Here is a 26,729-nt window from a genome sequence, read left to right as displayed (position 1 = left end):
TGAATCTAGAACATTCATAGCTGCCTCTTACTTCTTAGCACTGTTGTACAGATAACAAGAATAATGTGTTCTAGAGTGAGAAAATCTGAAATCAAACAACTAGAATATATATAATCCTTTTGCATGGAGGACAACTCAGTTTTCTTCTTTAACATTCTTGATTTTCAAAGAAAGATTATCTCAGTGTATTCTTTTGCCCAAAGAGGTAGGAATTAGTAACATTTGCCACATTATCAAAATTCTTTATAGTGCCAGACAGATGCACTCTGAAGGAAGCAGGACTGAAGATGGGGAGTTCACTGGGACTGTGTCCTGGAAAAGCACCAACTTCCTCTCAGGTAAAAGGAGGTCACCCAACAGACCAAAACCCACCTTCCCATGATCGGAAGCCCTTAATTGCAAAATTCTTTCCTTAACTACGTAATACTGTTTTTCTTAAAAATTTTTCCTTTTCCTTAGATTATACCTTTTATCTATAGGAATATATCCATATAGTTAGTTCTCTGTGTTTAAATAAAAAATGTTACATCAAAGTATATTCATAAAATTGTTTTCCTGTGAAAATTTTGTGGTTAAGGGGGATCTTTAAAGTTGAATGGCCTCTAGTTTCAACCACCATAATTCATAAAAATTCACCCCTTTCCTCCTACATTTTAATATCTGAGAGATTTAGTGCATCTCACAGTCAGTGGCTTCCTACAGCTCTAGCTGGTGCTGTGCTTGCTTTCTTAGTGGTACATAAAATAATAAGTAACAACCAGCAGTATTTTAGATTTAATGAAATACAGTGTACTGATTTTGAGTTTAATTACTGCCTTCCATAATAGACTCACAGCAGCTTTTTTCTTATCAGTGTTCATTTTATGTATAAAATACTATCAGACTGACCTTTGCCAGAAAGAAGCCCTGCCTACTTAATAAACTTTCATTACAGTCCAGAAGGCATAGTGATGTCCTTACTGTTAGGACTCTGTATCGGGGTAAGCTGAACTCATATATCAAGATCCCCCTGGCTCCTGGATCCCTGTAATGGAACTAATCCACTTCATTAGTTTCCCAACCACCCCCGACCCTTTAATTTGTTCTTCCCCAAACTCTAGCAAATAGTAGTACATGACAAGCTCAGAGAATGAGAAACATGACAAGTGAATTGCATTAGAAAGGAAAAATAAGGCTGTAAGAAACTGAACAGACGAGATCAGGTTTACATTTTTTTCTTTGGGTTTCTGGGAGTTGAAGTATATGGGGCCTCTGGACAGAAAATAAGATCACAAATTAAGGACTCGGAAAAAACACAGTTAATGCTTACAGTGTACAATAATTGCAAATCTCCTTGAGGAATGACTAAGAAAGAGATGGAGATTATAGTGGAATAAATATCCGTGAGAGATGTTTATTAGGAGTAAAAACATTGGTGATAAAGAATCTTACTTTTCTAGGCAGTCAAGATTATTGTTTAAATTATAACTTTACTCAATATAAGACTTGTTTTTACATAATTTGAGATTTTTATTAATGTTTTATGATCATTGGCCTTTCTCTTTTGGAAATAAATTATATATTTATAGAATTTTAAAATTCAAATTAAATTGTGTTTATACCTTTGTTTCAATCTTAGCTGTTCCTGTTTTTTGCTTTGGGGAGTGATGTTCACCCTGGGACAGAGATGGAGATCATAGTAGAGGAAACAATATCTGTGAGGGATGTAAGTTATTTTACTTTGGGAGCCAGGGTCTGTGGGTGTTTGGGGTAGGCAGCAGTGGTAACCTGTATTAGGGTTTTGTGATCCTAAGGCTAGGGTTTACATAATACCCTTTAAAGAATTCTATGTACTCACTAAAGGAGTGCTTTGGTTGGCTTGAAAGTTGGTGAGCCGGCCGTGGTTTTAAAAATAAGATTATTTTTTTTCTTTTCTGACTACTGATAATACATGTTTATTGTAGAAATTTAGGATGTATAAAAATGAATTAAAAGAAAAAAATCAGAACTCCTCATTATCTCTTATCCCATTAATATTCACATTTTGGTATATTTCCTTCTGGTGATTTTACATTAGGTATACACACATAATCTGACACACACAGATACGAGTGTGTGTGTGTGTGTGTGTGTGTGTGTGTGTGTGTATGATAAAGCAAACAGTTACGTGGGTATCACTAAGAACAGGGACTTTCAGTATTGGAAAATGAACAGACAGATAACATCAATGTGGTTATAAATAAAGCCTGCACTCCTGAATTTTAATTAGAAGAGTCAGAATGAACCTGATGTATTTTTTCTTTAAAAAAATATTTTTCTATCGCTGTCTCCTGAAACGGCTTATAGAAACAATGAACAACCTAGTAGTAGCAGGCCCCCCAGTACCCAGACTGTGATTGCTAAACACCATTTCCAGGAAGGACTAGGGCTTCTTGGAGTAATGGCTTGTCCTGCCGCTCGGTCAGGAAAGTGTGTGAGGTACCTGGAACTCTTACCACAGCAGAAGCAGTGAAGCTAGCAGAGACTTCTGAGATTAGCAAAGAGAGTCAGGAGCCAACCTGAAGATAAGCGAGTGAACCTCAGTGGGAATAATAATGAAATCTGATTCACACATACATAAAATCCATGAGTTCATAATGATCTTTAAAAATATGCTGTTCATTGCTAACTAGTGAATGCCAGGGAACCAAAAAGGAAAGAATCAAATATTTATCCTGTTTTTCTTTTGCAAACTTTACCTCACAATAACCAAATAGATAATGAGAAGATTTTTTTAAATAGACATATCCCAGCTAATAAAATGAAGAAGAAATTTTAAACTATCACCGTTTTTCAAGTCCTAATGAATTAATGAATCTAAGCCATGATCCTGAAAAACTGCTAACAGCCCCAAGAGTAACCCAGACATTTAGAGATTCAAAGCAATACCCATGCTCTTCTTGCCAAAACATAAAACAAAACTGGACCTGAGTCCAATCAACATCTGAGTACCAGTTTGTAAGAAGTTCAGGGGACAGAGAGACCTGTTAAATGCACCTCAGGCCAGCAGTCAGCACAGTTCCCAAGTGGAAAACTCTTCTTCAGGAAATCAGTAGCAGGGTTAAAGGAGACTTAGGAGAAATAGCAGGCAGGCACAATGTATAGAATTCATATGGCCTTGATTCAAACCACAGGAACTGAAATTTGAACATTGACAGGATATTCGTTATTTAGGAATTCTATATCATAATTATTTACCAGTTACGGTTTTTTAAAGAATCTTCATCTTTTAGAGATGAGTTCTGAATATCAATAAATGAAGTGATACCTGACATGTGCTTTAAAAAAGAATCTGGGGAGCTAGACAGGGGAAATGGGGGGGGAGTATTGACAAACAGGACGGGCCACAGCAGGAGCTGAGGCTGGAGATGGGTACCTGAGGGTTCATTTTACAGCCCTCTGCGTAAGTTTGAAATTTTCTGTGATTAAACATATTTTTAATAATATATATTTTTTACCCTTTGCTATATGCTGTAAATATTTTCCCAGTTTTTCATTTGCCTGTTAACTTTAATGAGTTTTTTGCTGGGGGTGGCTAGCTTTAAAAACAGACTTGTTGCTGACTTACTGCCAGCATGAGGTTCTTATCACAAGAATTAGAGTCCCCGACACCCCTCCCTCCCCTGCTATCGCCTTCACCTCTCATCCGAATGGTCTCCCTGACAGGGCTTGGACTTGTGCTAAATGATTGTAAGGAGGGGTATGGGCTAATTGTGGACTGGACGCTATCAAGAGTTAGGGGCAGTTTAGTATCTTATTTATGTTCATACGTTGTAAGTGTGAAGAGGGACTGGAGATATCGTTGGTGGAAAGGCAGCAGCTTCTCAGAGGAAAAGGTTAGTCCTTTGTGCCTGGGGTGTGACCTTGGGTAACTTCAGTGTTTTTTCATTTCGAAGAACGTGTATGTCTGTCTTTTGTCCTGAAACCATTGTAGGCAGACCCCTTCCCCGTGCCTACCCACTCCCCTCCCCAGAGCTGAAACTGCTGTATCAGGGCTGCCAGAGGCCCCCATGTTACTGTGTCTGGTGAGCAGGTGCCAGGCATCTGCTTACTTGCTCTTTCAGCAGCGGTAACATACTTAATGACATTTGTCATTTGCCTAGAGAAGACTGCAGCTCTGTAGGTTTTCATCCCGTTTCTCAGGCCTCCCCTTCTCAGTCTGTTTCCTTTTCTCTCTGCCTTGTGAGCACCTCATGCTCAGTTCATAGATGCCTACTCATATATCCAGCTACTCCTTGGCGTCTGATTGTCATCCCAAATGATAGCACTCCCACAGTGGAGCTCCTGACCTCTCTCAAATGCACTTCACTCACATTTTCCTTTTCCGTTATGGTGGCTCCATTTTCCACTTGCTTAGGCCAAAACCTTTGAAACCATCTTTGATTCTTTTCTTTCTTTGTTCATTACCAGTTTTTCAAGAAATGCTTTTGGTTCTACCATCAGGATTTATCTGGGATCTGACCACATCTCATTCCCTCACTGCTTTCACTGCCTTCACCCCTCATCTGTATTATTCCAGCAGCTTCCTAACTGACCTCTTTGCTTCTAACCTGGCACCTCCTAGGGTACATTCTTACAAAGAAATAGAGCAATCCTTTAAAGTTAAGGTCAGTCAGTCCTCTACACACAGCCCTCCTCTGCTTTCCCATCTCACTTGGAATGAGAGCAGAGCCCCTGAGTGACCTTAAGGCCCTTGTGATCTGGCCCTTTGGTATCTTTAAAAAAAAAACAAACAGAACTTGTAACTATTACTCTCACTTGGTCTACTGCAGCCACGTTGGTTTCTGTGCTGTTCTTCAGACAGGCCTTTATACTGGTAGTTTCCTCTGTCAGAAACAGTTAAGTTAAATGCTTAATCGCTCGTTTTTCTTAAATAATAGAGGCCTTTGAGACTGTGGTTTTCTTTGAATCCAGTTTTCTTTGGCCCCATTCTATGTTGTTCCTGTCATCATTTTCTAAACAATCTTTAATTCTATAGTTGCTTTTATCTTTAATCATACAGGTAATTGTGGATTTAGTCTTACTTTTTAAACTTCACAGGTGACTAAAAGTCCTCCTTAGTTACCACCCTATTCTTGTCCTTTCCTCAGAAGTCACTTTTGCACTGGATAATGTAATCCCATCCACATCAATAGTGTACCCTCCCACACCTTTGCTGCATGTGTACCAATGTGTAGTATGTATGTACATGTAGAAATAAGAGCTTGACTTGGTTTCTTTTAAAATCATAAATGGAATCCTAGAACTTCATTTCACTTAAAATATTTTAAACATCTCTTAAAGCCAGTAAATATAAACCTCTTGTAGCCTTTAATTGTTTTAAGACCTTTTCTAGTTTATGTAAACGTTCCCCTGTCAATCCAGGGCTGTCTGGATTGTTTGCCATTTTCCTGTAAGCCAAGCAGGGCAGCGGTCATCATCCCTAGCCCTCTCCCTTCTGCTCGGTTATAGCATAAATCAAATTTTACTTACTCCTTTGCCCTAAATTTATTTAAGAATATTTTTCAGCTCAAGAAGTTGGGAGTTTTTAATGACTGTTGTTGTTTTGCTCTAATGTCTGTTCATCATGTATCGTTCACTGAATTGTGCTGTGAGCTCATAGCATGCAGAGTTTTCCCCTTGTGAGTTGGTGTATGATCAGTTGCTTCTTGGATAAATAAAAGCTAATCTCCTTTTATGAGAATCAGAGTTTACTTATCTCTGCATGCTAAGTCACTTCAGTCACGTCTGCCTCTTTGCAATCCTGTGAACTGTAGCACGCCAGGCTTCTCTGCTCATGGAATTTTCCAGGCAAGAATACTGGAGTGGGTTGCCACTTCCTCCTTGAGGGGATCTTCCCGGCCCAGGGATGGAACCCATGTCTCGTAGGTCTCCTGCATTGGCAGGCGGGTTCTTTACCTGGGAAGTTGCTGGGAGCCAGCACGGGAGATCCCACCCATGACAAGGTCATGTGGAAGAGCCATGATGAGCAAGGCAGATCATGACTCGAGGGACCCCCTGGATCTGCTCAAGCATCTACCCCAAAACTAGAATCTGTCTGTCTTACTATTTTGTACCTTTCACCAATTCTTCTGACATTAACAGGGGGCTATCCCCGACCACCTTTCTCTGGAAAAAGTCAACTTAGGGCTTTAGTTAAGTCTCTTGGGCATGATAGGAGTGTTTCAATTCAAACCCCTCTGATGGCTTTCTAGCTTGCCTGACAGTTTTATCCAGACTCTTGCAGCTACGCGTGTGATTGTTCACAGCCTCCCAACCGTTAGAGACACGGGAAGCCGAAAACATTCTAAAAATATAGAGCCTTTCGAAGAGTTAAAAACTATTAGAGTAGGGCTGGTGTAGGATTTCACTGTTGAGCCAATGCTTGCTGCCAAGTGCCCATATCCCTTATCCACTGTGCACCTGGGAGTGCATTGGTTAACATAGTTGGAATGTAAAAAAACAAGCAGCAGCCTTGGAATCAGCCACATCAGACCTTTGAGCTAATTGGTCCTTTCTTTGTTGTAACTCACTGCACCTTTGCTCCATGAGAATGTAACTCTGTTTAGCACTTTCTGAGGCTGACATAGATTAGAAATACAAAGAAAAAACACTTCAAGGGAAAATAAGTTTTCTGGTTGAGCAGCCTTTATCAAAAAAGGGTCATAAAATGTCCACAGGCCTCCAAGGCCAGAAGATAATGTACACAACATTGTTTATGGGAAAGGTATGCAGAAAAAAATCCTGGCTTCAATAAAGACAAAACAGATGTAATGTTTGGGCTGACTCTGCATGACTTTGCATCTTTCATTTCCCTCTATGTACAAGTCAAGGTATAAAAGTTCCTTTTGAAAATAAAGTTATGGGCCTCGCTCACCGAAGCTTGGTCTCCCCATGTCATTCTCTCTTTCCTTTTCTTTCTTTCTCTCTCTCTTCTTATTTCAGGATGACTCCTTGGGGCACAAGGGCTCTCTGAATTCACTTTTTTGCCTGGGCTTCTAAGACCCGATTGGGAAGGCGCCCTGCGTCTTCATCGGGGAGAGGGTGTCCTGCGTCCTCACCCCACCAAGAGGGTGCCTGCGGCCTCCATGAACGGAGCAAGTTCCATGTAAACCAAGGAAGATCAAGCCTCTTTCTATCCCCTTTTACTTTCCTTATTGCCGACGCTGTCATCCTGAGGGTACCCCTGGATCCTGCTGGGGCTGGACCCCAGCAGGAAGTCATGGTGAAAGCAACCTAATTAATCATATCTGGTCAGAAATACACTGTTAGTCCTCATAAGAAAATCATACTGCAGACCTGGAAGTGGAAGAACATACAGGTTCTGGATGTGAACACTGAAAGCTTTTTTTTTCTGCTGAGTTTGCACCTCCTTAGCCCTTAAGGAGTGCTTACCTAACCAGTTAACCATGTATGTCTTTATCTATTTGAGAGTTGTTAAATGTAATCAGACTCAGATAGTCCCAGGATCAAAAGAAAGGTGTTTCTCGTACTGTAACTCAGAAACAGAACTACAAATGAACATAATTTTTTTTCTTAACAGTGTCTGAAGATAATGCTGGACAAATGTGGCCTCACAGGTGGGTTACAGACTATGATGATGCATAAGCTTGTCCCCGTCCTTTACTTGTAATGCATTTTCTATAAGCCTAATGAAAACTTTTCAAACTTGCTTTTCTCCAGGGTTGTCAGCTATGCACATAATTCTCCTGATTCTTCTTTGCAGGCTAAAAGAAAATTAAGTGTAGGTTAGCCTCCTTCTAAGGAAGGAGCCTAGATAGGATCCAGCAGAGATACAGAAGAGATGAGGTTAAGATTTAGACCCACTGGAATTTCCTGGATCCTTTACCGATTTTTTTTTAACCTCATTAATTCAGCATTTCAGTACGTTGTGTTTGATGCCAGTATTTCTGTGTAAAGAAGGAAATATGAATGAAAAAAATAAACCCAGGATATCTTGAAGTGGCTACCCAGGTGGAGCCATGTGAGCGAGCTTGAGGCGGCATCAAGCTGGTTTCAGTAGACTGAGTGCTTGCCCTTCCTCTGCACCAGAGTAGAAGCCTGGGGCTCCATCACCTGGCAGGGACGTTTGCTTGTTCAGGCTCAGGGCACTCTTCTAGGAACTTCCTGTGTTATCTTGTTTCATCTCCACACTAGTCCTCCCAGCAGGGATCCTCACTTGTTCCCATTTCTCAGATGCAGAGAATGGCTAAACAGCTCACCCAGAGTTATACCACAAGTAGCTAGATTGCTCTGATTATCACAACTCTTGATTCCTTTCTGCCATGCTGTGCTGTGACGTAATGGTGTTCACTCTTAATTTACTGGTGTTGTTTTTTTAAACATACTTAGATTAAGTTAAATATCAATACAACTTACTGCATTTAAAGAGACTTCCCAGTTGGTGCTAGTGGTAAAGTGCCTGCTAATGCAGGTAGACCAAGAGACACAGGTTCAATCCCTGGGTTGGGAAAATCCCCTGGAGGAGAGCATGGCAACCCACTCCAGTATTTTTGCCTGGAAAATCCCATGGACAAAGGAGCCTGGCCAGCTGCAGTTCATAGGATCGCACAGAGTCAGACACCAATGAAGCGACACCTGTGCTGCATTTAAAACTAGAAATAATGACAAAAGAGGGTCTACAGTGAAAGTGTTAGTTGCTCAGTTGTGTCCAACTCTTTGTGACCCCATGGACTATAACCCACCAGGCTCCTGGGTTCATGGAATTTTCCAGGCAAGAATACCGGAGTGGGTTGCCATCCCCTTCTCCAGCAGACCTTCCCAACCCAGGGATCGAACCTGGGTCTCCCACATTGCAGGCAGATTCTTTACCGTCTGAGCCACAAGAGGGGATTCAAAACCTGTGGCCTGTGCAGGATAAATATGAGATCTGTGTTTATTTCCTGGTCTGGAGCTTCTTTTGGTGAGTGGGGGAGTTGACTGTTATAAAACATCACTAATTTTTTAGTAACCAAGATTTTCAACTTTTACTCAGCTCCCTGTCCTCAAAAAAAAATTCTCTTCCCATTTTGTCAGTGTAATAAACATGGTGAAAATCTGAAATCTAATTAACATTCGTAAATGTTCTTTTATACCCAATTCATTAAACTGCTGTGCTGAACGAAGTTTTTTGTTAGGTTAACTGCTGATTGACAGGAACAGTTTTGTTGTACATGTTACCAGTTGCTGAGTAATGTTAGCATGTATTTACGTCCAGGACAACTTCGTGATTTTAGAAGGGATTCTATGCTTGTATGTATATCTGTTTACACTTAACGTGTGATGTAGACATGCATATGTACATGTAAATAATAAAGGTATAAATAGATGCTGCATACTAGTACCAAGTATTTTTATTTGCAGGCATATAGTACTTGGTGGAATAGACAGAAGATTGACCAAGTTGGGGCAGCAAGTTAATTTTTTTCATGCTCTGAAGAGATGATTTACTTTTAAAATTAGTCAACAATTATTAGATTATATCCCATTTGATATTCATTTATCCAGAAGGGTCATTCCTGGAAAACTCATAAACCATATTTTTCTGACTTTTTTTTTCCATCCTGATTTTGATTCCTTCCTAGGAGAAACATGGCATTTACGAAAAATGGATTGGTGCTTTGAAGCTGGGGAGCCTTTATGTGAAGAAGTAAGATTATTTCTATACATTTCATTTGTAAAGTGATTGTTTTGTGTTTTCCTAAGGATATCACCCTACTCATGTAAATAAATTCTAGAGAAAGCTTACTTTTTTTAGGATACAAGAATCCGTATGTGGATCTACTTTCATTTCTTCTCACTGTAGTTTTTTCAGGGTCAGAGGGAAAGTTTCAGCTAAGTGGGAACATATCTAACATATATATTGAGTCCTCTTTTGATGAGAGAATATGTCTCTAGTGGTAGTTCTTCATTAAGAGGCAGAGAACTACAGAGAACAAAGGACATTTAAACCAGTGAAGAATTTGAAGATATGCTCTAAATTTTGAAACCTGAATGTTTTAATCTCAGAGTTTCTTTGCAAGTTGATGATGGCAGAATTCAACTTAGCAGCCAGTCACTTAGGCTCTGCTTCAAGCTGCATCTCTAAATTCCGCCAGACACTTAGGACAAGACGTAGGAGCAAAGTTATTATAGGATGGTTGGAGTCTGGTTACTCTTCTTCCTCTTGTTTTTGATTTTTATAGAAGTATAGTTGATTTAGAGTATTAGTTTTAGGTGTACAACACAGTGATTCTGTTAAAAAAAAATATATATATATATAGTCTATTTCAGATTCTTTTCATTTGCTGGAGTGGGTTGCCACGCTCTCTCCCAGGGGATCTCCCTGACCTAGAGATTGAACCCTGTCTCTCACGTCTCCTGCATTGGCAGGCGGGTTCTTCACCACTAGCGCCACCTGGGAAGCCCTCTTTGCTGTTATAGGTTATTATAAGATATTGAGTATAATCCTTGGCTGTACAGTAGGTCCTTGTTGGTTATATATTTTATACATAGTAATGTGTATATGTTAATTTCAACATCCTAATTTATCCCTCTTCTACTTTCCCCTTTGGTAAACATAAATTTGCTTTCTTTGTATGTGAGTCTATTCTGTTGTGTAAATAAGTTCATTTGTACCATTTTTTCATGTAAGCAGTGTATATTTGTCTTTTTATCTTAGTATGATAATCTCTTAAGTCCATCCACATTGCTGCAAATAGCATTATTTCATTCTTATTTTTCGGACTAATATTCCATTGTGCGTGTGTGTGCCACATCTTCCTTATCTGTTCATATGTCAATGGACACTCAGGTGGCTTCCATGTCTTGGCTTTTGTAAATAGTGCCACTGTGAACATTGGGGTGCATGGATCTTTGCAGATTAGAGTTTTCTCTGGATATATGCCCAGGAGTGGAATTGCTATATGGTAACTCCAGTACTTTGGCCACCTCATGTGAAGAGTTGACTCATTGGAAAAGACTCTGATGCCGGGAGGGATTGGGGGCAGGAGGAGAAGGGGACGACAGAGGATGAGATGGCTGGATGGCATCACCGACTCGATGGACATGAGTCTGAGTGAACTCCGGGAGTTGGTGATGGACAGGGAGGCCTGGCGTGCTGCGATTCATGGGGTCGCAAAGAGTCAGACACGACTGAGCAACTGAGCTGAACTCTTATTTTTAGTTTTTTAAGGACCCTCCCTACTGTTCTCCATAGTGACTGTACCAATTTAGAGTCCCCCCCAACAGTTTAGGAGGGTTCCCTTTTCTCCACACCTTCTCTAGCATTTATTATTTGTAGACTTTTTTGATGGCCCCTCTGGTGTGAGGGGATTCCCCATTGTAGTTTTGCTTTGCATTTCTCTAGTAATCAGTGATGTTGAGTGTCTTTTCATCCTGGTTAATCTCCTTATTGCCGCTCCAAGTAGCATCAGGCCTCACAGTCCAGATCTGTGGCCTCAGATGGTTGTGCTCAGTACAACCCTTTCCCCCAGGCTTTATGTGCCTGCTTTCTGTTCACTGAGAGTCTGGCATTAGACATCAGCAGAGGCTGATTTAAAGCAGGGCTTTCCAGGGAAAGGTCTTTGCTGTGTAACAGCCAATAGAGAGTCCCCTATGAGTCCTGGCCAGGAATTTGACAGCCTAGAGTAAGAAGTGGACCTCAAAGAATTTTCAGGACATAAAGTTTGGATGGAGAAGGCAATGGCAGCCCACTCCAGTACTCTTGCCTGGAAAATCCCATGGACGGAGGAGCCTGGTAGGCAGCAGCCATGGGGTCGAGAAGAGTCAGACACGACTGAGCGACTTCACTTTCACTTTTCACTTTCATGCGTTGGAGAAGGAAATGGCAACCCATTCCAGTGTTCTTGCCTGGAGAATCCCAGGGACGGGGGAGCCACCAGGCTGCCGGTGGACTGTGGTCTTTGGGGTCGCACAGAGTCTGACACGACTGAAGCAACTTAGCAGCAAAGTTTGGATGTCAGAAGAGTTTATCTAGTCAAATATCTGCCTCATTTTCTTCTCTTACTAATTCTCAAACCAGTATCAAACAGTTTCTCTAAAAGCAAACTCATTACCTTCAGAACTGGCTCCACTTCACAGATTTGCTGTTAGTCTTTCTCATCCTAACCTTTTCCAGCCCTACATGTGGCTTACCCTCATTACCTGACGTGGGTCATGTTTGGTCCTGGCCTTCAGAGACCTGTCAGTCTTTACACTCTTGTTCAACCAATTCCATTGCTGGCCTCCTGGTTCAAACCCTGATTTTTGGTCTTTTGTTTCATTTTGGCGTTTTTTGCCTCTTGCCTGAGTTACTACAGCTGGCGTCCCTAAGCCCAGGTATTCATTTCCCACTTCATATCAATATGTCACAGGTCTGACAACTTAGGGTGATCTTTAAAAATCCTCTTCACAGAAATCTTGAGTGGCTTTTTAAAAGCAACTGACAACTCCTTTTTTTCTGTTCCACACCTCTTTGACCTGTGACCTGTTTCCCACCCAGTTTTCTTTCCTGTTACTCACCAGCGGATACCTCCCACTCTAATTAATCTAGTCTCTTAGCTCTTCCCCTTTATATAAATCATATATGCAAATCATACTGACCCTTGACTTAACGTTGGCTTTGCCTTGTTCTTCTTCTTCTTTTTTTGTGATAATTTTGTTTGTTTACTTTTTGGCTGTGCCGGGTCTTCGTTGCCGCGCAGGCTTGCCTTTCGCTCGCTGCACCGAGAGGAGGCTGTTCTTTGTTTTGGCCTGGCTGCTCTTTGCAGTGGCCTGTTCCGCTGGAGACGGGCTCTAGGGCGCATGGACCAGTAGTTGTGGCCCCTGGGCTCCGAGCGCGGGCTCAACAGCTGTGGCCCGTGGGTGGCATGTGGGGTCTTCCTGGATCAGGGATCAAACCTGTGTCTCCTGCATTAGCAGGTGGATTCTTTACCACTTTAACCACCAGGGAAGTCCTGCCATGTTCTTCTTTCCTTGAGAAATTCCTTGTTTCCTCTGACTTTTCTAAATCCAGCTCAGCTTTTAAGCTTAACTAAAATTTTATCTTCTGTAAATTAGTCTGCCATTTTTCATCTCATCCATCTTCCTTCCTTTAATCTTTTAAAGTTCTTAATTATACAGTTTTAATACATAATGATGTATTATTTTATAGTCTTAGCTTATTTCCATCTCTTCAATATCTGCTTCATTATTCATCTACTTATTTCTTGAAATGATAATAGAGGCATCACTGTTTGTTTGTTTGTTTGTTTGTTTTAAAGATTGAATGGTCTCTTTATTCCTTCCAGAAGTCGTGACAAAAAAGACTTTCACTTTCTGTGTTTCTAGGATGCAAAGCTGAAAGAGCTTATGATCTGTTCTGGAGATACTTTGCTTTTAATTGAAGGAAAACTTCCTCCTCTGGTAAGACTTTGCTCCCGAGTAGACACTTTGTAAATAGCAGTTTCTGTGTTGTGATTGCAAAGATGATATGTTGTCATCGTGTGAAAATGGGGAAATACAATCATAACGAGTATAGAGTACTTACCCCAAATTCCACCAGGTAGCTACCATACTTTACATCTTTATATATTTTCCTTCCATCAACTGTATGTACAGTTTTATTTCCTATTTTTTATATTTAATTTTTTAACTGGGCCATAAAATCTAAAAACAGTCAGTATATCCAGTGTATGACTTAGCACAATTTAATTCATCTATATAAATATCATCTATATCTCAGTTTGTTTTAAACTTTTTGTTCTTATAAATAATAATAAATATAAATCCTTCTTAAGACAATTCTAAAGATGGAATTAACAAGCCAAATCATTTTCCCAAAGAGTTGAACCAAGTTTGCAGTCCTAGTGTGGCTCTGTGAGGGGGCTCGCACCACTCCTCTGCATAGACCCTACATATGACCACTCAGAAAGGCCAATATTTAGTAGTTGTTGTTTTTATTAATGTGGACACATATAAAGAGGAAAATAAAATTACCCCAAATTCTAGCACTCAGACAATCATTTGCTTATGATTAGAAAATTCAGACAATGTAGAATGATTAACAAGTTTCTCTTATATCTTTCTCTCCAGAAAGAGCCCAATTATTTTTCCTTTCTTGTACTTCCAAGAAAAAAATTGCACCTGTTTGTATGTTGAGTGTGAATATGTCCATAGCCTTTTCAAAGTTTACATAAAGGGGATCATATTCTATGCAGTGTTTTATTCCTTGTGGTTTTCGTTTTTGTTCATTTAGTATGTCTTGAAGATCTCTTCACATCAGCACATACAGACCTACCTTTTTCTTTTTCATGACTTCAAAGAATTCTGTCATATTTTATACTGTGCTCTTTAATTTTTGAATATAAAGGATGTAAAAAGCTGGGCCAGGAAGAGGAGGCCCCATCCCCATGGGGTCTGTCCTCCTTCCACCGGCAGCCAGCTTCCCCTGTATCCTTCGAGAAGCGCATACTTTGATACACACATGTGTGTATATGGAGCATGCGTGTGCACATTCATGTATATATACATATTTCTATTTACAGCAAAGATTATAAGTTTGACAGTGTATTCTGTACCTAGCTTTCTTTGTTAATGGTTTATCCCCATATATATGCTGTATCCGTACACAAAATGTTGTCTCATTCTGTTTGATGTGTATGGAGGCTCCCATGAGTTAACCAGTACAGTTAGGTTGTTCCCAGTCTTGTGTTGATGCAAATAACACTGCCAAAAATACTGTCTATTTGCCATTTTGCACATATGTATCCATAGGATAAAGAACTGGAACTGAAATTTCTTTGTCAAAAGTTATGGCCTGCCGTAATGTACCAGTCTTCTAAAAAGGGACCTTGAGGCTGGTTCATGGTTTTTGCTGCCATAAACAATTTGCAGTGAATATCTCAGTATGCATGGGCCAGTATATCAGAAGATAAAATCCCAACCATAGAATGGCTGGGTCAGAGGGTTTGGGCATTTTAAATTTTGACAACACCAAATTACTTTCCAGAAACTTGGCAGCAGTTTATACTCCTAGCACCAATTTACAAGAGTTTAGGTTTGAACTGAATAAAAAAATGGAGTTTTTTGCTCTTATTTACATTTATTTATTTATTGCATGGAAGTTGAGTATTTATTAATTGTCACCAATTTGATAAACAAAAAAATATTCAAATTTTAGCATGCATTTCTTGAAAAGTATGTATTTAAAAATCCATGTCTTTCTCCCCACAGTCTCATCTTCTGTTGTTGGAAATTGACCACTGTAGCACAGTTGATCTACTAAGGTTCTTTACTAACTCAAAAAAGGCAGGGGAGAGAACCAGTCAAGTTAGTAAAACTGAAATTACAGAATGTGTTTTAGGAGATGGGTTTATTTCATGTAGATGTTATGTAGGAATGCACCTTAGATCAATAGATTGTTGCTTCTCTAGAAAGTTCCTTTAGAAATTTTATAAATTAAAAACTGCATGTAACTGGTATATTGTGCTACAGTGCTCTTCCGATGCCTGAAAGTATTTTAATAGTTTGTTCTGTCAAATGTTTTGTTAGTTTGTTTATACTTTTCACTTATCGTAGTTCCTAATTTATAGAACATTAGTCCCATTCATCCTACATACTGATTTTTATGATTTTAAACTTTTAAATGTAAAAGTGGTGAATGATAATGTATGATGGTTAATACATACATCTTAAGGAAAAATCCTAAATTCAGGAACATTTTCTATACCAAGATGTTTCTCTGTGGAAGTGGAAGTTGACTTAATCTGTGTGCATCAGCAGTTCGAAATCTCCATTCCTCAGGGTTTCCTGACGGTGCCCATCTGGTGGTACCAGCCTCAGGGGCCGCTGCATCACTGGAAGGATCACCAGGACCAGACGAATTGTACCCTTTCTCAAGGCAGCGTCTGGAAAGCCAGTTCCACTCCAGGTGAGAACACAACAGAATTACAGCAGCCGGTGTGTCGTAAAGAAAAGTAAAATGACTGCTTCTGCTGAGAGGCAACAGAAATGTGTGTTTTTAAAATATACTTAAATTACAACAAAATCTATGTGTTCTGTAATTCATAGCATAATAATACCATTCTATTATTATACAGTGATTTGTATGTAACCTCTATAAAATACCATCTTGTTTTGTTTTTTTATTTTGGGGGGTTTTTTTTGGCTTTACCTTTCATTTGCCATCTGTTATTTTTATTATCTTTATTATTATGGCAATGTATTCCGTTTTTTCAAGGAATTTTTATATATTCTCTCTCAAGCTCCCCGTGGCAGTAGGAATAGCAGCCCCCTTCACTGTAACAGAACCGGACATTGAAGCTTCCTTTGCTTTCAGTGACAGCACAGTGTGAATGAAATTCCTCAGACCCATCCTGGCGCGGTCTTATGCCCACACTGCGCCCCCTGGCGGCCCGGCTGCCAGACCCCGCTTCCTCCCCATGAAGTCCTGAAAGGCTGACTCGAAGCCTGCAGATTCTGAGTTGCTTGGATAGAATTGTACTAAGCCTGTGTGCAGTATCCCAGCACAGCCTGTACTTCAGAAATATGAGCTAAGTTCATCTAAAGCTCCTGTCAGAAGTCTCACTCTGTCCTTGCAGGTGCTCCCAGTGACGCACACGCGGAAGTTTCCCTCTGGTACTTGGGAGACCTTGAAATCTCAGAAGATGCCACCTTAGGGGAGCTGAAGTCTCAGGTCAGCCTTCCTCCTACAGCGAACCCTAGTGGTGATCTGGCTGCTTCCAGTGAGATATTAATATATTCTTCTATTTCCTTTTCCCTCAATTACAGTCTGTTCTGATATGGCATGTGTTATATGCCATGTTCAGTGGTGAGTACCTCACAGGCCACACACGCACACTGCTCAGGGGGCTCCCGGGCTCGTTCCATCACCCTGTGGCTTCCTTTCTTCCCACTCTGACAGGCATGCTGTGCTTTCATTTGACTGTCTTCTCAGTGACTTGCAGCTTATGTTCATTTTGATTTTTTTAGGGAAACATTTGTTGGAACATTTGTAAAGCATTCACTTTATTTACATTGTTTTTGCACCATTGTGATTCATGTGTTAAATGTGGTTAGCAGAAGCTGTGTTGTCAGTTGCCCAGGAGGTCAGAATCTCAGCTTTATGTTAGAATGTTAAACTAGATATTGTATTGTTTTCTTGGACATTAATATTCACAGACAGAGTGCTCTGTCCAAATGGAAGGGCTCGGTTGAATACAACTCAAAATGCCTAAGAAGCATCTTAACTCTCAGTGAACTAAAATGAACATCCTTCTTCCTCATAAAGGAAAAAGTGTAGGGGCATGTAAGTTAAATACTAGTCATTGATTGACTTCTCCTGTGTATCCTCACTGTCTGAAATACCTTCCTCAAAAAAAGCAAATGATCTTATTCTCTTAAGAACAAGAAGGAAGCAACTTTTTTTCTTTATATTGGATTAAAAGATACAAAATGACTGTTTCTAGGTTAAAAAATGGATGAATATTGGCCACATCATATAATACAACCTAAGTATATGAATAGATATCCACCTACAGGATTAGTACAGTGGTTTGGGCCTAGCAGTTGGATCCAGAGATTCTGCAGTATTTCAGAATAGAAAGTCATTTCCTTGGCAGAGCAAACACTGTTGAATGATAGTAGCACAGATGGAAATTGAAGACAAGTCTTTGCTTTTATTTGAGTAGCCTCTGCTTTTGAGTTATAGTCACATAGAAATTAAAGTTTCATTTTCTAAAACATAATCATTAAAAAGGAGCTTTTGGCTCAGAAAATAGAAAGTCACTTAGCTCTCAAGGTGATTTCAGCATAGAGGAATACAGAAGTGATTCAGGATTAATTTCATTTAAGAGAGATTCCTGTGGGTTTTGGTAGATATTATCATCACTTGAGATGCTGTCTCCCTCAGATGTCATTGTGTAGCGCTTCATTTTTTCCCTAAAGCAGTCTGCTTTTAGGAATGCCTTTTCAGTTGTCTGTGTCTTTTCTAGGCCATGACCTTGCCCTCCTTGGAGTTTTCCATCCCATCCCCAGCCTTCCTCAGAGCCTGGACAGTGGAAAATAAGCGCCCAGGCCGGCTCTTACGAGGCCACCAGCAGCAGCTCAAGTAGGTTTCTTGGTGAGCACTCCCTCATAGCCCATTCCAGGTCATTCACATTGTCAGGTGGACAGCGCTTGTTATCACAAACTCTGAGACAACTTCAGTTTTTCGTATTAAGTAAAAATGTAATTTTGCCTGTTTTTACTTTGCTCCAGAGACTGTGAACAAAATTTTGAGTGGTTTTTCCCCCAGCTTTATTGAGATATTAATTGATATATAACATTGTATAAAGCTTCCCTGGTGGCTCAGATGGTAAAGAATTTGCCTACAATGCAGGAGACCTGGGTTAGGAACATCCCCTGGAGAAGGGAATGGCAACCCACTCCAGTATTCTTGTCTGAGGAATTCCATGGGCAGAGGAACCTGGCAGGCAACAGTCTGTGGAGTTGCAAAGAGTTGGACATGACTGAGCAGTTTTAACTCACTAACACTATATAAGTGTATTGATTTGACAGACATATGTTGTAGAATGATTTTACCACCATAGTGTTAGCTCACACCTCCATCACATCATATAGAGTCCACATGTAAGTGATGTTATACAGCGGTGGCCCTGTCTCACTTAGCACAATGCCCTCAGTATCTATCTGTGTTATCTCAAGCCACCGGATGTCCTTTCTTAGGGCTGCATAATATTCCTTCATGCGCGCACGCGCGCGCGCGCGTGTGTGTGTGTATGCACACACCCATAAACCACACCTTTATCCAGTCTTTCAGTAAAGACACTAGGTTTTCCATATCTTGCCTGCTGCGCATAATGCTGCAATGAGCCTGGGAGTGCAGATAATCTCTTCAAAATCCTGTTTTCGTTTCCTTTGGTGAGGTACCCAGCAGTGGGATTGCTGGATCATGTGATAGTTCTTTTTTTAATTTTCTGAGGCACCTCCATACTGTTTTTCCATAGTGGCTGAACCAATTCACATTCCCACCGGCCCTGAACAAGGGCTCCCTCCCTCCACAGCCTCACCGATGCTTGTTCTCTCTTTTGTCTTTTCAATGATAAGCGTTCTGACAGGGGTGAGATGGTGTCTCATCATGGGTTTGGTTTGCGTTTCACTGATGATTAGTGATGTAGAGTACCTTTTTATGTACCTGTTGGCTATTGCTACTGCTGCTAAGTCACTTCAGTCGTATCCGACTCTGTGCGGGCCCCGCACAGGCCCCACCGTCCCTGGGATTCCCCAGGCAAGAACACTGAAGTGGGTTGCCATTTCCTCCTCCAATGCATGAAAGTGAAAAGTGAAAGTGAAGTCGCTCAGTCGTGTCCGACTCTTAGCAACCCCATGGGCTGCAGCCTACCAGGCCCCTCCATCCATGGGATTTTCCAGGCAGGAGTACTGGAATGGGGTGGCATTGCCTTCTCCATGTTGGCTATTAATATGTCTTTAAAAAATTTCTGTTCACATCCTCTGCCATTTTTTAGTCAGATTGTTTGCTTTTTGCTATTGAGTTGTATGAGTTCTCAATATAATTTTAATACTAACCCCTCAGCTTTGCAAATACTTTCTCCTACTTCATAGATTGCTTTTTAAGTTTGTTGATGGTTTCCTTTGCTATGCAAAAGCTTTTTAGTCTGATGTAGTCCAACTTGTTTATTTTTGCTTTTAGTGTCAAATCCAAAAATAAATCATGCCAAAGCAGATATCAAGGAGCTTTACCCCACGGTTTTCTTTTGGGAATTTTACAATTTCAGGTCTTATGTTAAAATCTTTAATCAATTTTAAGTTGATTTTTGCATATGGTGTAAGATAAGGATCTAGTTTCATTCTTTTGCATGAGACTGTCCAGTTCCTCGCCCCTCCCCCCGCCCCACCCAGCACCATTTATTGAAGAGACTCTTCCCCATTGTGGGTTCTTAGCTCCCATGTTATAAACTAACTGACCAGAATGCGTGTGTCCATTTCTGGGCTCTCTCTCTTGTGTTCCACTGATCTGTGTGTGTTTATGCCAGTACCTCACTGTTGTGATAACTATAGGTTTATAGTAGAGTTTGAAATCAGGGGGCATGATGCCTTCAGCTTTGTTCTTTCTTAGGAAAAGATTGCTTTGGCTATTTGAGGTCTTTTGTGGGTTTATAAAAATTTTAGAACTGTTTGTATTTCTAATTGCAAAATGCTGTTGAAATTCTGACAGGATTACATTGAACTTACAGATTTGGTGGGGGGTGGCGGGTAGTGTGGACGTTTGAACAATATTCTGCCAATCCATGACCATGGAATCACTCCATTTATTTGTGTCTTCAATTTCTTTCGTCAGTGTCTTGGTAGTTTTCAGTATACAGGTCTTTCACCTCCTTGGTTAAATTTATTCCTAAGTATTTTATTTTTTTTGATGCTGTTGGGATTGTTTTCTTAATTTCTCTTTCTGATAATTGTCATTATATAAAATGCAAATGATTTTGTATATTGATTTTGTGTCCTGCAACCTTAGTGAATTCATTTATTAATGTTTTTAATCTCTCTAGTTATTTATTTATTCCTGGCTGTGCTGGGTGTCCGTTGCTTTTTTCGCAGGCTTTCTGCAGTTGTGGCTAGTGGCTGCTGCTGCTCCTGCTCGCGCGCGGGCTTCTCGGCGGGCTCGCGTCTCCTGTGGACTGCTGTGCTGGGTGTCCGTTGCTTTTTGCGCAGGCTTTCTGCAGTTGTGGCTAGTGGCTGCTGCCGCTCCTGCTCGCGCGCGGGCTTCTCGGCGGGCTCGCGCCTCCTGTGGACTGCAGGCTCTAGAGCGTGGGCCCAGTAGTTGTGGCCCGCAGGCTTGGCTGCTCCGAGGTGTGTAGAGTCTTCCCGGACCAGGGATCAAACCTGTGTCCCCTGCATTGGCAGGCAGATTCTTATCCACTAGGCCACCAGGGAAGTCCGCATTTATTTAAGAAGTTTTGTTTTGTTTTTTTGGTGGAGTCTTTGGAGGTTTCTGTAAATATCATCATGTCATCCACAAACGGAGACAATTTTACTTCTTATTTTCCAATCTGGATTCCTTTTCTTTGCTAATTGCTCTGACTAGCACTTCTGCTACTGTGTTGGATATGAGTGGTATGAGCGCATCCTTGTGCTGTTCCTGATCTTAGAGGAAAAGCTTTCAGCTTTTCACTGTTGAGTATGATACTAGCTGCTGCTGCTGCTGCTGCGTCGCTTCAGTCGTGTCCGACTCTCTGCGACCCCATAGACGGCAGCCAACCAGGCTTCCCGTCCCTGGGATTCTCCAGGCAAGAACACTGGAGTGGGTTGCCATTTCCTTCTCCAGTGCATGAAAGTGAAAAGTGAAAGTGAAGTTGCTCAGTCGTGTCTGACTCTAGCGACCCCATGAACTGCAGCCTACCAGGCTCCTCCGTCCATGGGATTTTCCAGGCAAAAGTACTGGAGTGGGGTGCCATTGCCTTCTCCGATGATACTAGCTATGGGCTTGTCAAATAAGACCTTTATGGTTTGAATACCCAGTTTGTTATGAATTTTTAATGTGAAAGAATGTTGAATTTTGTCAAATGCTTTCTCTGCATCTGTTGAGATGTTCATGTCCTTCATTCTGTTAACGTGGTTGTATTATATCAATTGATTTGCAAATGTTGAGCCATCTTTGCATCCCTTGCATAAATCCCACATGATCATAGTGTATGATCCTTTTAATGTATTGTTGAATTTGTTTTGCTAGTATTTCTTTGTGAATTTTTGCAGCTATGTTCATCAGGGACATTGGCCTTTAATATCCTTTTCTTGTAATGTTATTGTCTGATTTTGATATCAAGGTAATTCTGGCCTCATAGAATGAGATTGGAAGTGTTCCCTCCTGGTTTTTTTTTTTTGAAAGAGTTTGGGAAGCACTGGTATTAAATCTTTTATCATCAGTAAAACCATCTAGTCCTCAACTCTTTTTTGTTAGGAGGTTTTTAATTGCTGATTCAATCTCCTTACTAATAATTGGTCTGTTCAGATTTTCTGTTTCTTCATGATTCCGTCTTGGTAGGTTGTATATTTCTAGGAATTTGCCATTTCTTCTCAGTTGTACAATTTGTTGGTGTATAATTTTTCATGGTAGTCTCTTAAATTTTCAGTGTTCTTATATAGTATACTATTTCACTTAAGAATACTTGAAATTGGTTTTTTAAAAAACCTTTAAAAAATTAATATGTCATTCAGTATTGTTTTGTTTCATTTGTTATCAGGGAATATAAATTGGGAAAGAGAACTGAGATCTGCTTAGAGCCCCTTCAGAAAGAAGAAAACTTGGGGTAAGACATCCTACTACACATACAAAATTACATACATGTCTGATCACAACAAGGCTTCCCTGGGGGCTCAGTGATAAAGAATCCTCCTGACAGAGCAGGAGACATGGGTTTGATCCCTCCGTCGGGAAGATCCCCTGGAGAAGGAAATGGCAACCCACTCCAGTATTCTGGCCTGAAGAATCCCATGGACACAGGAGCCTGGTGGGCTGCAGTCCATGGGGTCACAAGAGAGTCGGACATGACCTAGCAACTAAACAGCAACTGATCCCAATGGATAGTTTCTTTACTATTAAGTTGTTAAAATGTTAAGCATTTTTTTTCACTGCTTCTAATGAGTCTGGCAACTTAAAACAGATTATATTCTAGAAATGTGTTTGTATATCTGGTATGTAGATCTTAGAATTCATTTTTCCATAAAAACAGATTAATTTCTCAGTCAGTCCCAGTGCATACCTAACCCATAATGACCTTGAATGTAAGCAAGATGCTCGCCCCCAGCTCTTGGCAATGTCTGAAGACAGTCTGTGGTCAGACTGATAGCAGCACCCGACATGCTGCTCCTCGTGCTGATTTTTTCATCCTGATACTCCCTGATGCATACTTGCTGAATTATCCATCGTCATCTGTCTCTCCTACTAGAACGTTCGCTTTGGGAGAGCAAGCACTCTGTTTCTTGGTCATTGCTGCGTCCCCAGTACCTAGGACAGTGCCTTTGTCACAGTCAGTTTGTTTATTGAATAAAGAAGCACCCCAGAGTTGTCCGTGATCAAACATAACTATTCTTTTTTTCATTATAGGACTTTCTTGTATAAGACATTTTTGTCAGTAACACTAAATACTAAGTTCTGCCTGACATGATGATTCTCATTGCCCGCCTATATAACAAGTCTACTCTTTCAACCATATCTGACCTTCACTTAATCCCACTGTTTTATAAAAAGACATTCTTAGTACAAATTATATTACTCTAGTAGTTCCCTGGAGGGGAATTTCTGGATCAAATAGTATGGATATTAAATCATGAATTTAATGATTTATTTTAAGAGGATGGACATTTTAAACCTCTTAAAATAAATCATTAAATTCATTTCCATTAAAATCATTAAGGTATATCAATTTATGTTCCCACAAGCAGGGTTTCTAAGTATTTACTTCACCTCACTGTCAAGCCATCATTGAGTGTTGTCATTATTTAAATGTTTGCTAAATTGATAAATGAAAAATGGTTATTTTGTTTCATTTGCCTCAGTGCTTTGATCGCTAGTAAGATTGGGGCATTTGTTCAAAGGTTTGTAGGCCATTTATATTTTGTGGGTATGTGAATTGTTTCATATATATTGCCTGTTTTTAATGATGTCTTAGTAAAAAGTCTAATTTGTGTGAGCTCTTTCTATAATACAGAATATTGTATAATTTGACCCTCTGTCATTATCTGTTTGTGAGCAGTGTTTTTTTGAAGACCACGTTGTGTACTTACTTAGACCCCCTTCCCCATTGGCACTTCTGTCCTGGACCGACCTCCAGAGCACTCTTGCCCTCCCTCAGTGGGGACCCTGTCTCCTTGGGGTCCTCAGCAGCCTCTGTCTCCTCCTTGGCAACTCCTGCGTCTGCACTGACCAACCTCTGTAAGCTCTGGGACCTCAGCTCTGCTCCGTGATGCCGAAACACCTGCTCCCTCTGACAGACCCCTTCCCGACCACAGTCCCCCGCATTCAGTCCCGTCTCCTTTCAGCAGGCCTTCACTCTCCCTGTTGTCCATATCTACAGCTGCGTTTCCCTTTCTTTCAATAAAACACCAATATAATAGAAACACAGCATTAAAACTGTTCATTGTCTCGCCATCCTTAGAGTTTCCACTTCTCCTGTCTCCCAGGTCTCACCTGTAGTTTTTATTTTACGCCCTACTCTTTTACGTTTTTAAACACACTCCACGCATCTGAATTTCCACCTGACCTGTCTGAATGTTTCTTTTCTTTCTCTTCCTCCAAGGACCTCTTATCTGTGCTCTTCTCCTGCAGAGGTTTCCTTTGCTCTTACAACTACACCATCTTCTCTCTCTTCCCAGCTCCAGGCCCTCAGTTTCTTCTCCAGCTTCATCACGGCTTGCTCTGACATCAGCACTTCCTAGGGAGTCGCCATGGCGGGGAACCTGGTCGCGTTAGGCCCCTTCCCTCTCACCACTTGGGTGTCGCCCTGCCAGCCCTTTCCATTGTCGCCAATCCTCTTTCCTATGTGCTCCCTGGAGGAACTTCCCCAACTCCACCTTCAGCCCTACCTGCTGCCTCCCCCGGGACTGTGCTATGGACTCAGAATGGGCGCTCAGCTCCATTCTGGCTCAGGAGTGAAGGAAATCAAAGTTCCCCACAAGCGTTCAGGGTTCGTTCAGGGAGAACCCCTTAGGCAAAGCAACAGAGTCAGAGGAGTAGCTTTGCCCTTCACAGCACCCCCTCCTCTGGTGGTAAATCTGACATGCGACTGTTTTCTGGCGCAGCCCCTGGGACGTGCTGCTGCGGACACAGATGCGCCTTCCTGGCAAGAGAGCCTACGGCCCGCCCGTGGACGTGCTGTGGGACACAGCCCGCGGCTGGACGGCCAGCTCCCTGAGGCAGCGAGTGGCCGATGTCTACTCACTTCCCGTGGAGAAAATTGAAATTGCCAAATACTTTCCTGACAAGTTTGCATGGCTTCCAGTGTCTAGTTGGGTAAAGTCGTGGGGCTTTCTCAAGAAAATTGAGCCTTCCTGGCATAACGAATAGATTAACTACCATTTTTCACAGACTAATAGGGTATTTACTAAGAATTTGAGGTTGAGTTTTTGTTTTAATTCAAGATGTTTAATTTTTCTGTAGAGCCAGCAAACTACCAAAAGGAAAAAGAAGAAAAAGCAAGATAATTTGCAGGGTGCACCTTATTACTTGAAAGATGGAGATACTATTGGTGTTAAGGTAAGTTTTTCGCAGTAAATTTACCACTCTGAGAAAACACCAGAATCCAATGATTGTATAGAGAAGTGTTACTTACTTCTCCCCGCCACGGCAAAACACCCTAGGAAGTGCTGATGTCAGAGCAAGCCGCAGTGAAGCTGGCAGAGAACTTAGGCAGGGAGAAGAAACTGAGGGCCTGGAGCTGGGAAGAGAGAGAAGGTGGTGTAGTTGTAAGAGCAAAGGAAACCTCTGCAGGAGAAGAGCACAGATTAGCACACTCAAGTCTTCAAAGCATCGACAGTCCCATTTTAGATAAATTGTTTCACGGAGTGAGGGGGAAACAGGGAAAACGAGACAACTCGTTTGATGAGGCCAGTGGAACCACAATACCAAAACCTTAATTTGGGTCTGACTTGAATGAAAATTCTTTTGGAGTTTTATCACCGAGTGTGGTGCTCTAGGTTTTACGCAGGGACCTGTGTTAGGTTAGGACACTTCTTTCATTCCTAGTTTACTCTTCTTTATTTTTTTAAATAATGAATGAGCACTGGATTTTTAATATTTTATTCTCTGCTTTCTCTGCATCTGTTTAATTAGCCATAATGGTTTTTCTCCTTTAATCTGGTAATGGAGTATTACTACATAAACACACTCTCAACACTGAGCCGTCCTTGCCTTCCTTGGACAGACCTACTTGGTTGTCATATTTTTTGTATTAAGGGCTAATGATTTAAATCCTTAATTTAAGAATTAATAATTTATTAGATTATTGATTAATAATTTGTTTTTTGACTTAGATAAGTTTTTATATTAGGGAATAAGTATTCCCTTAAATTTTTATTAAGGAATAAGTATTCCCTTAATCACCACTTCTGTTCTTCATTGTTCAATACTAAAAAATGTAACCAATGTAATATGACCTTCCACTCAACAAAGAAAAGCAAACAAACAGAAATTGAACGACAGATAAAAGAGATTCTCAAAGGAAAATATATATAACACTGTTCTTAAATACACTTTTTCCACATTTGAAAGACTATACAAATAAGCCATTAGCTCTATTAAGAGAGTTCAAAAGGTTATAAGATCAGCATACATAAAATTACAAAGTACCTGGGAATACATCCAACAAAAAGATTTATAAGACCTTTCTGGAGAGTATTATAGAAATACTGAGAGACACTGAAGCTTCAGTTAGATACAGAATCATATCACATACCATGTTCTGGGAACAGAGGCCTCACAATGGTAAAGATACCAGCTGTAATTTCAGTATCATCACAGTGAAAAACCATGTAAATTAAAGAGCTAAGATATTTTTAAAGAACAAGATCAGGGTGTTGCCATACCAATATTAAGACTGAGTACAAAGCTGCGGTGACTAGCTTTGGGGCAGGGCAAGACTGAAATAGAGCCGTGAAACAGAATCGCTCATATAATGAAACTTGACAGGTATTTGAGGCAGCATTAAAAATGGAGTATTCAGTAACTATAGTCAGAATTTTGATTGTATTTTCATAAAGAG

At 40.7% G+C, this 26,729-nt stretch overlaps 1 protein-coding gene across 10 annotated transcripts in view; it reads left to right on the top strand.

Annotated features, from left to right (window-relative positions):
- USP40 (ubiquitin specific peptidase 40) overlaps positions 1–26,729 on the top strand; it is an 89,762-nt gene that overhangs the window by 51,694 nt on the left and 11,339 nt on the right. For 5 of the 10 annotated variants that reach the window (XM_024990240.2, XM_059885217.1, XM_010803849.4 and 2 more), the window contains 11 exons: positions 250–338; positions 1,619–1,705; positions 7,541–7,577; positions 9,582–9,646; positions 13,306–13,380; positions 15,760–15,886; positions 16,557–16,651; positions 17,949–18,064; positions 22,215–22,280; positions 24,772–24,982; positions 25,130–25,225. In XM_024990240.2, the coding sequence (XP_024846008.1) occupies positions 250–338; positions 1,619–1,705; positions 7,541–7,577; positions 9,582–9,646; positions 13,306–13,380; positions 15,760–15,886; positions 16,557–16,651; positions 17,949–18,064; positions 22,215–22,280; positions 24,772–24,982; positions 25,130–25,225 (1,064 nt within the window). Of the gene's footprint in view, positions 1–249; positions 339–1,618; positions 1,706–7,540; positions 7,578–9,581; positions 9,647–13,305; positions 13,381–15,759; positions 15,887–16,556; positions 16,701–16,746; positions 16,787–17,948; positions 18,077–22,214; positions 22,281–24,771; positions 24,983–25,129; positions 25,226–26,729 lie in introns of those variants that run through there. The other 5 variants (XR_805839.4, XR_009494034.1, XM_024990238.2 and 2 more) reach the window with 5 other exon arrangements.

This window comes from Bos taurus, chromosome 3, assembly GCF_002263795.3.
Source record: "Bos taurus isolate L1 Dominette 01449 registration number 42190680 breed Hereford chromosome 3, ARS-UCD2.0, whole genome shotgun sequence".
NCBI classification, from domain to species: Eukaryota; Metazoa; Chordata; class Mammalia; order Artiodactyla; family Bovidae; genus Bos; species Bos taurus.
Note: the sequence above shows the minus strand (reverse complement) of the source record. Positions and strands in the feature narration are given on the sequence as shown.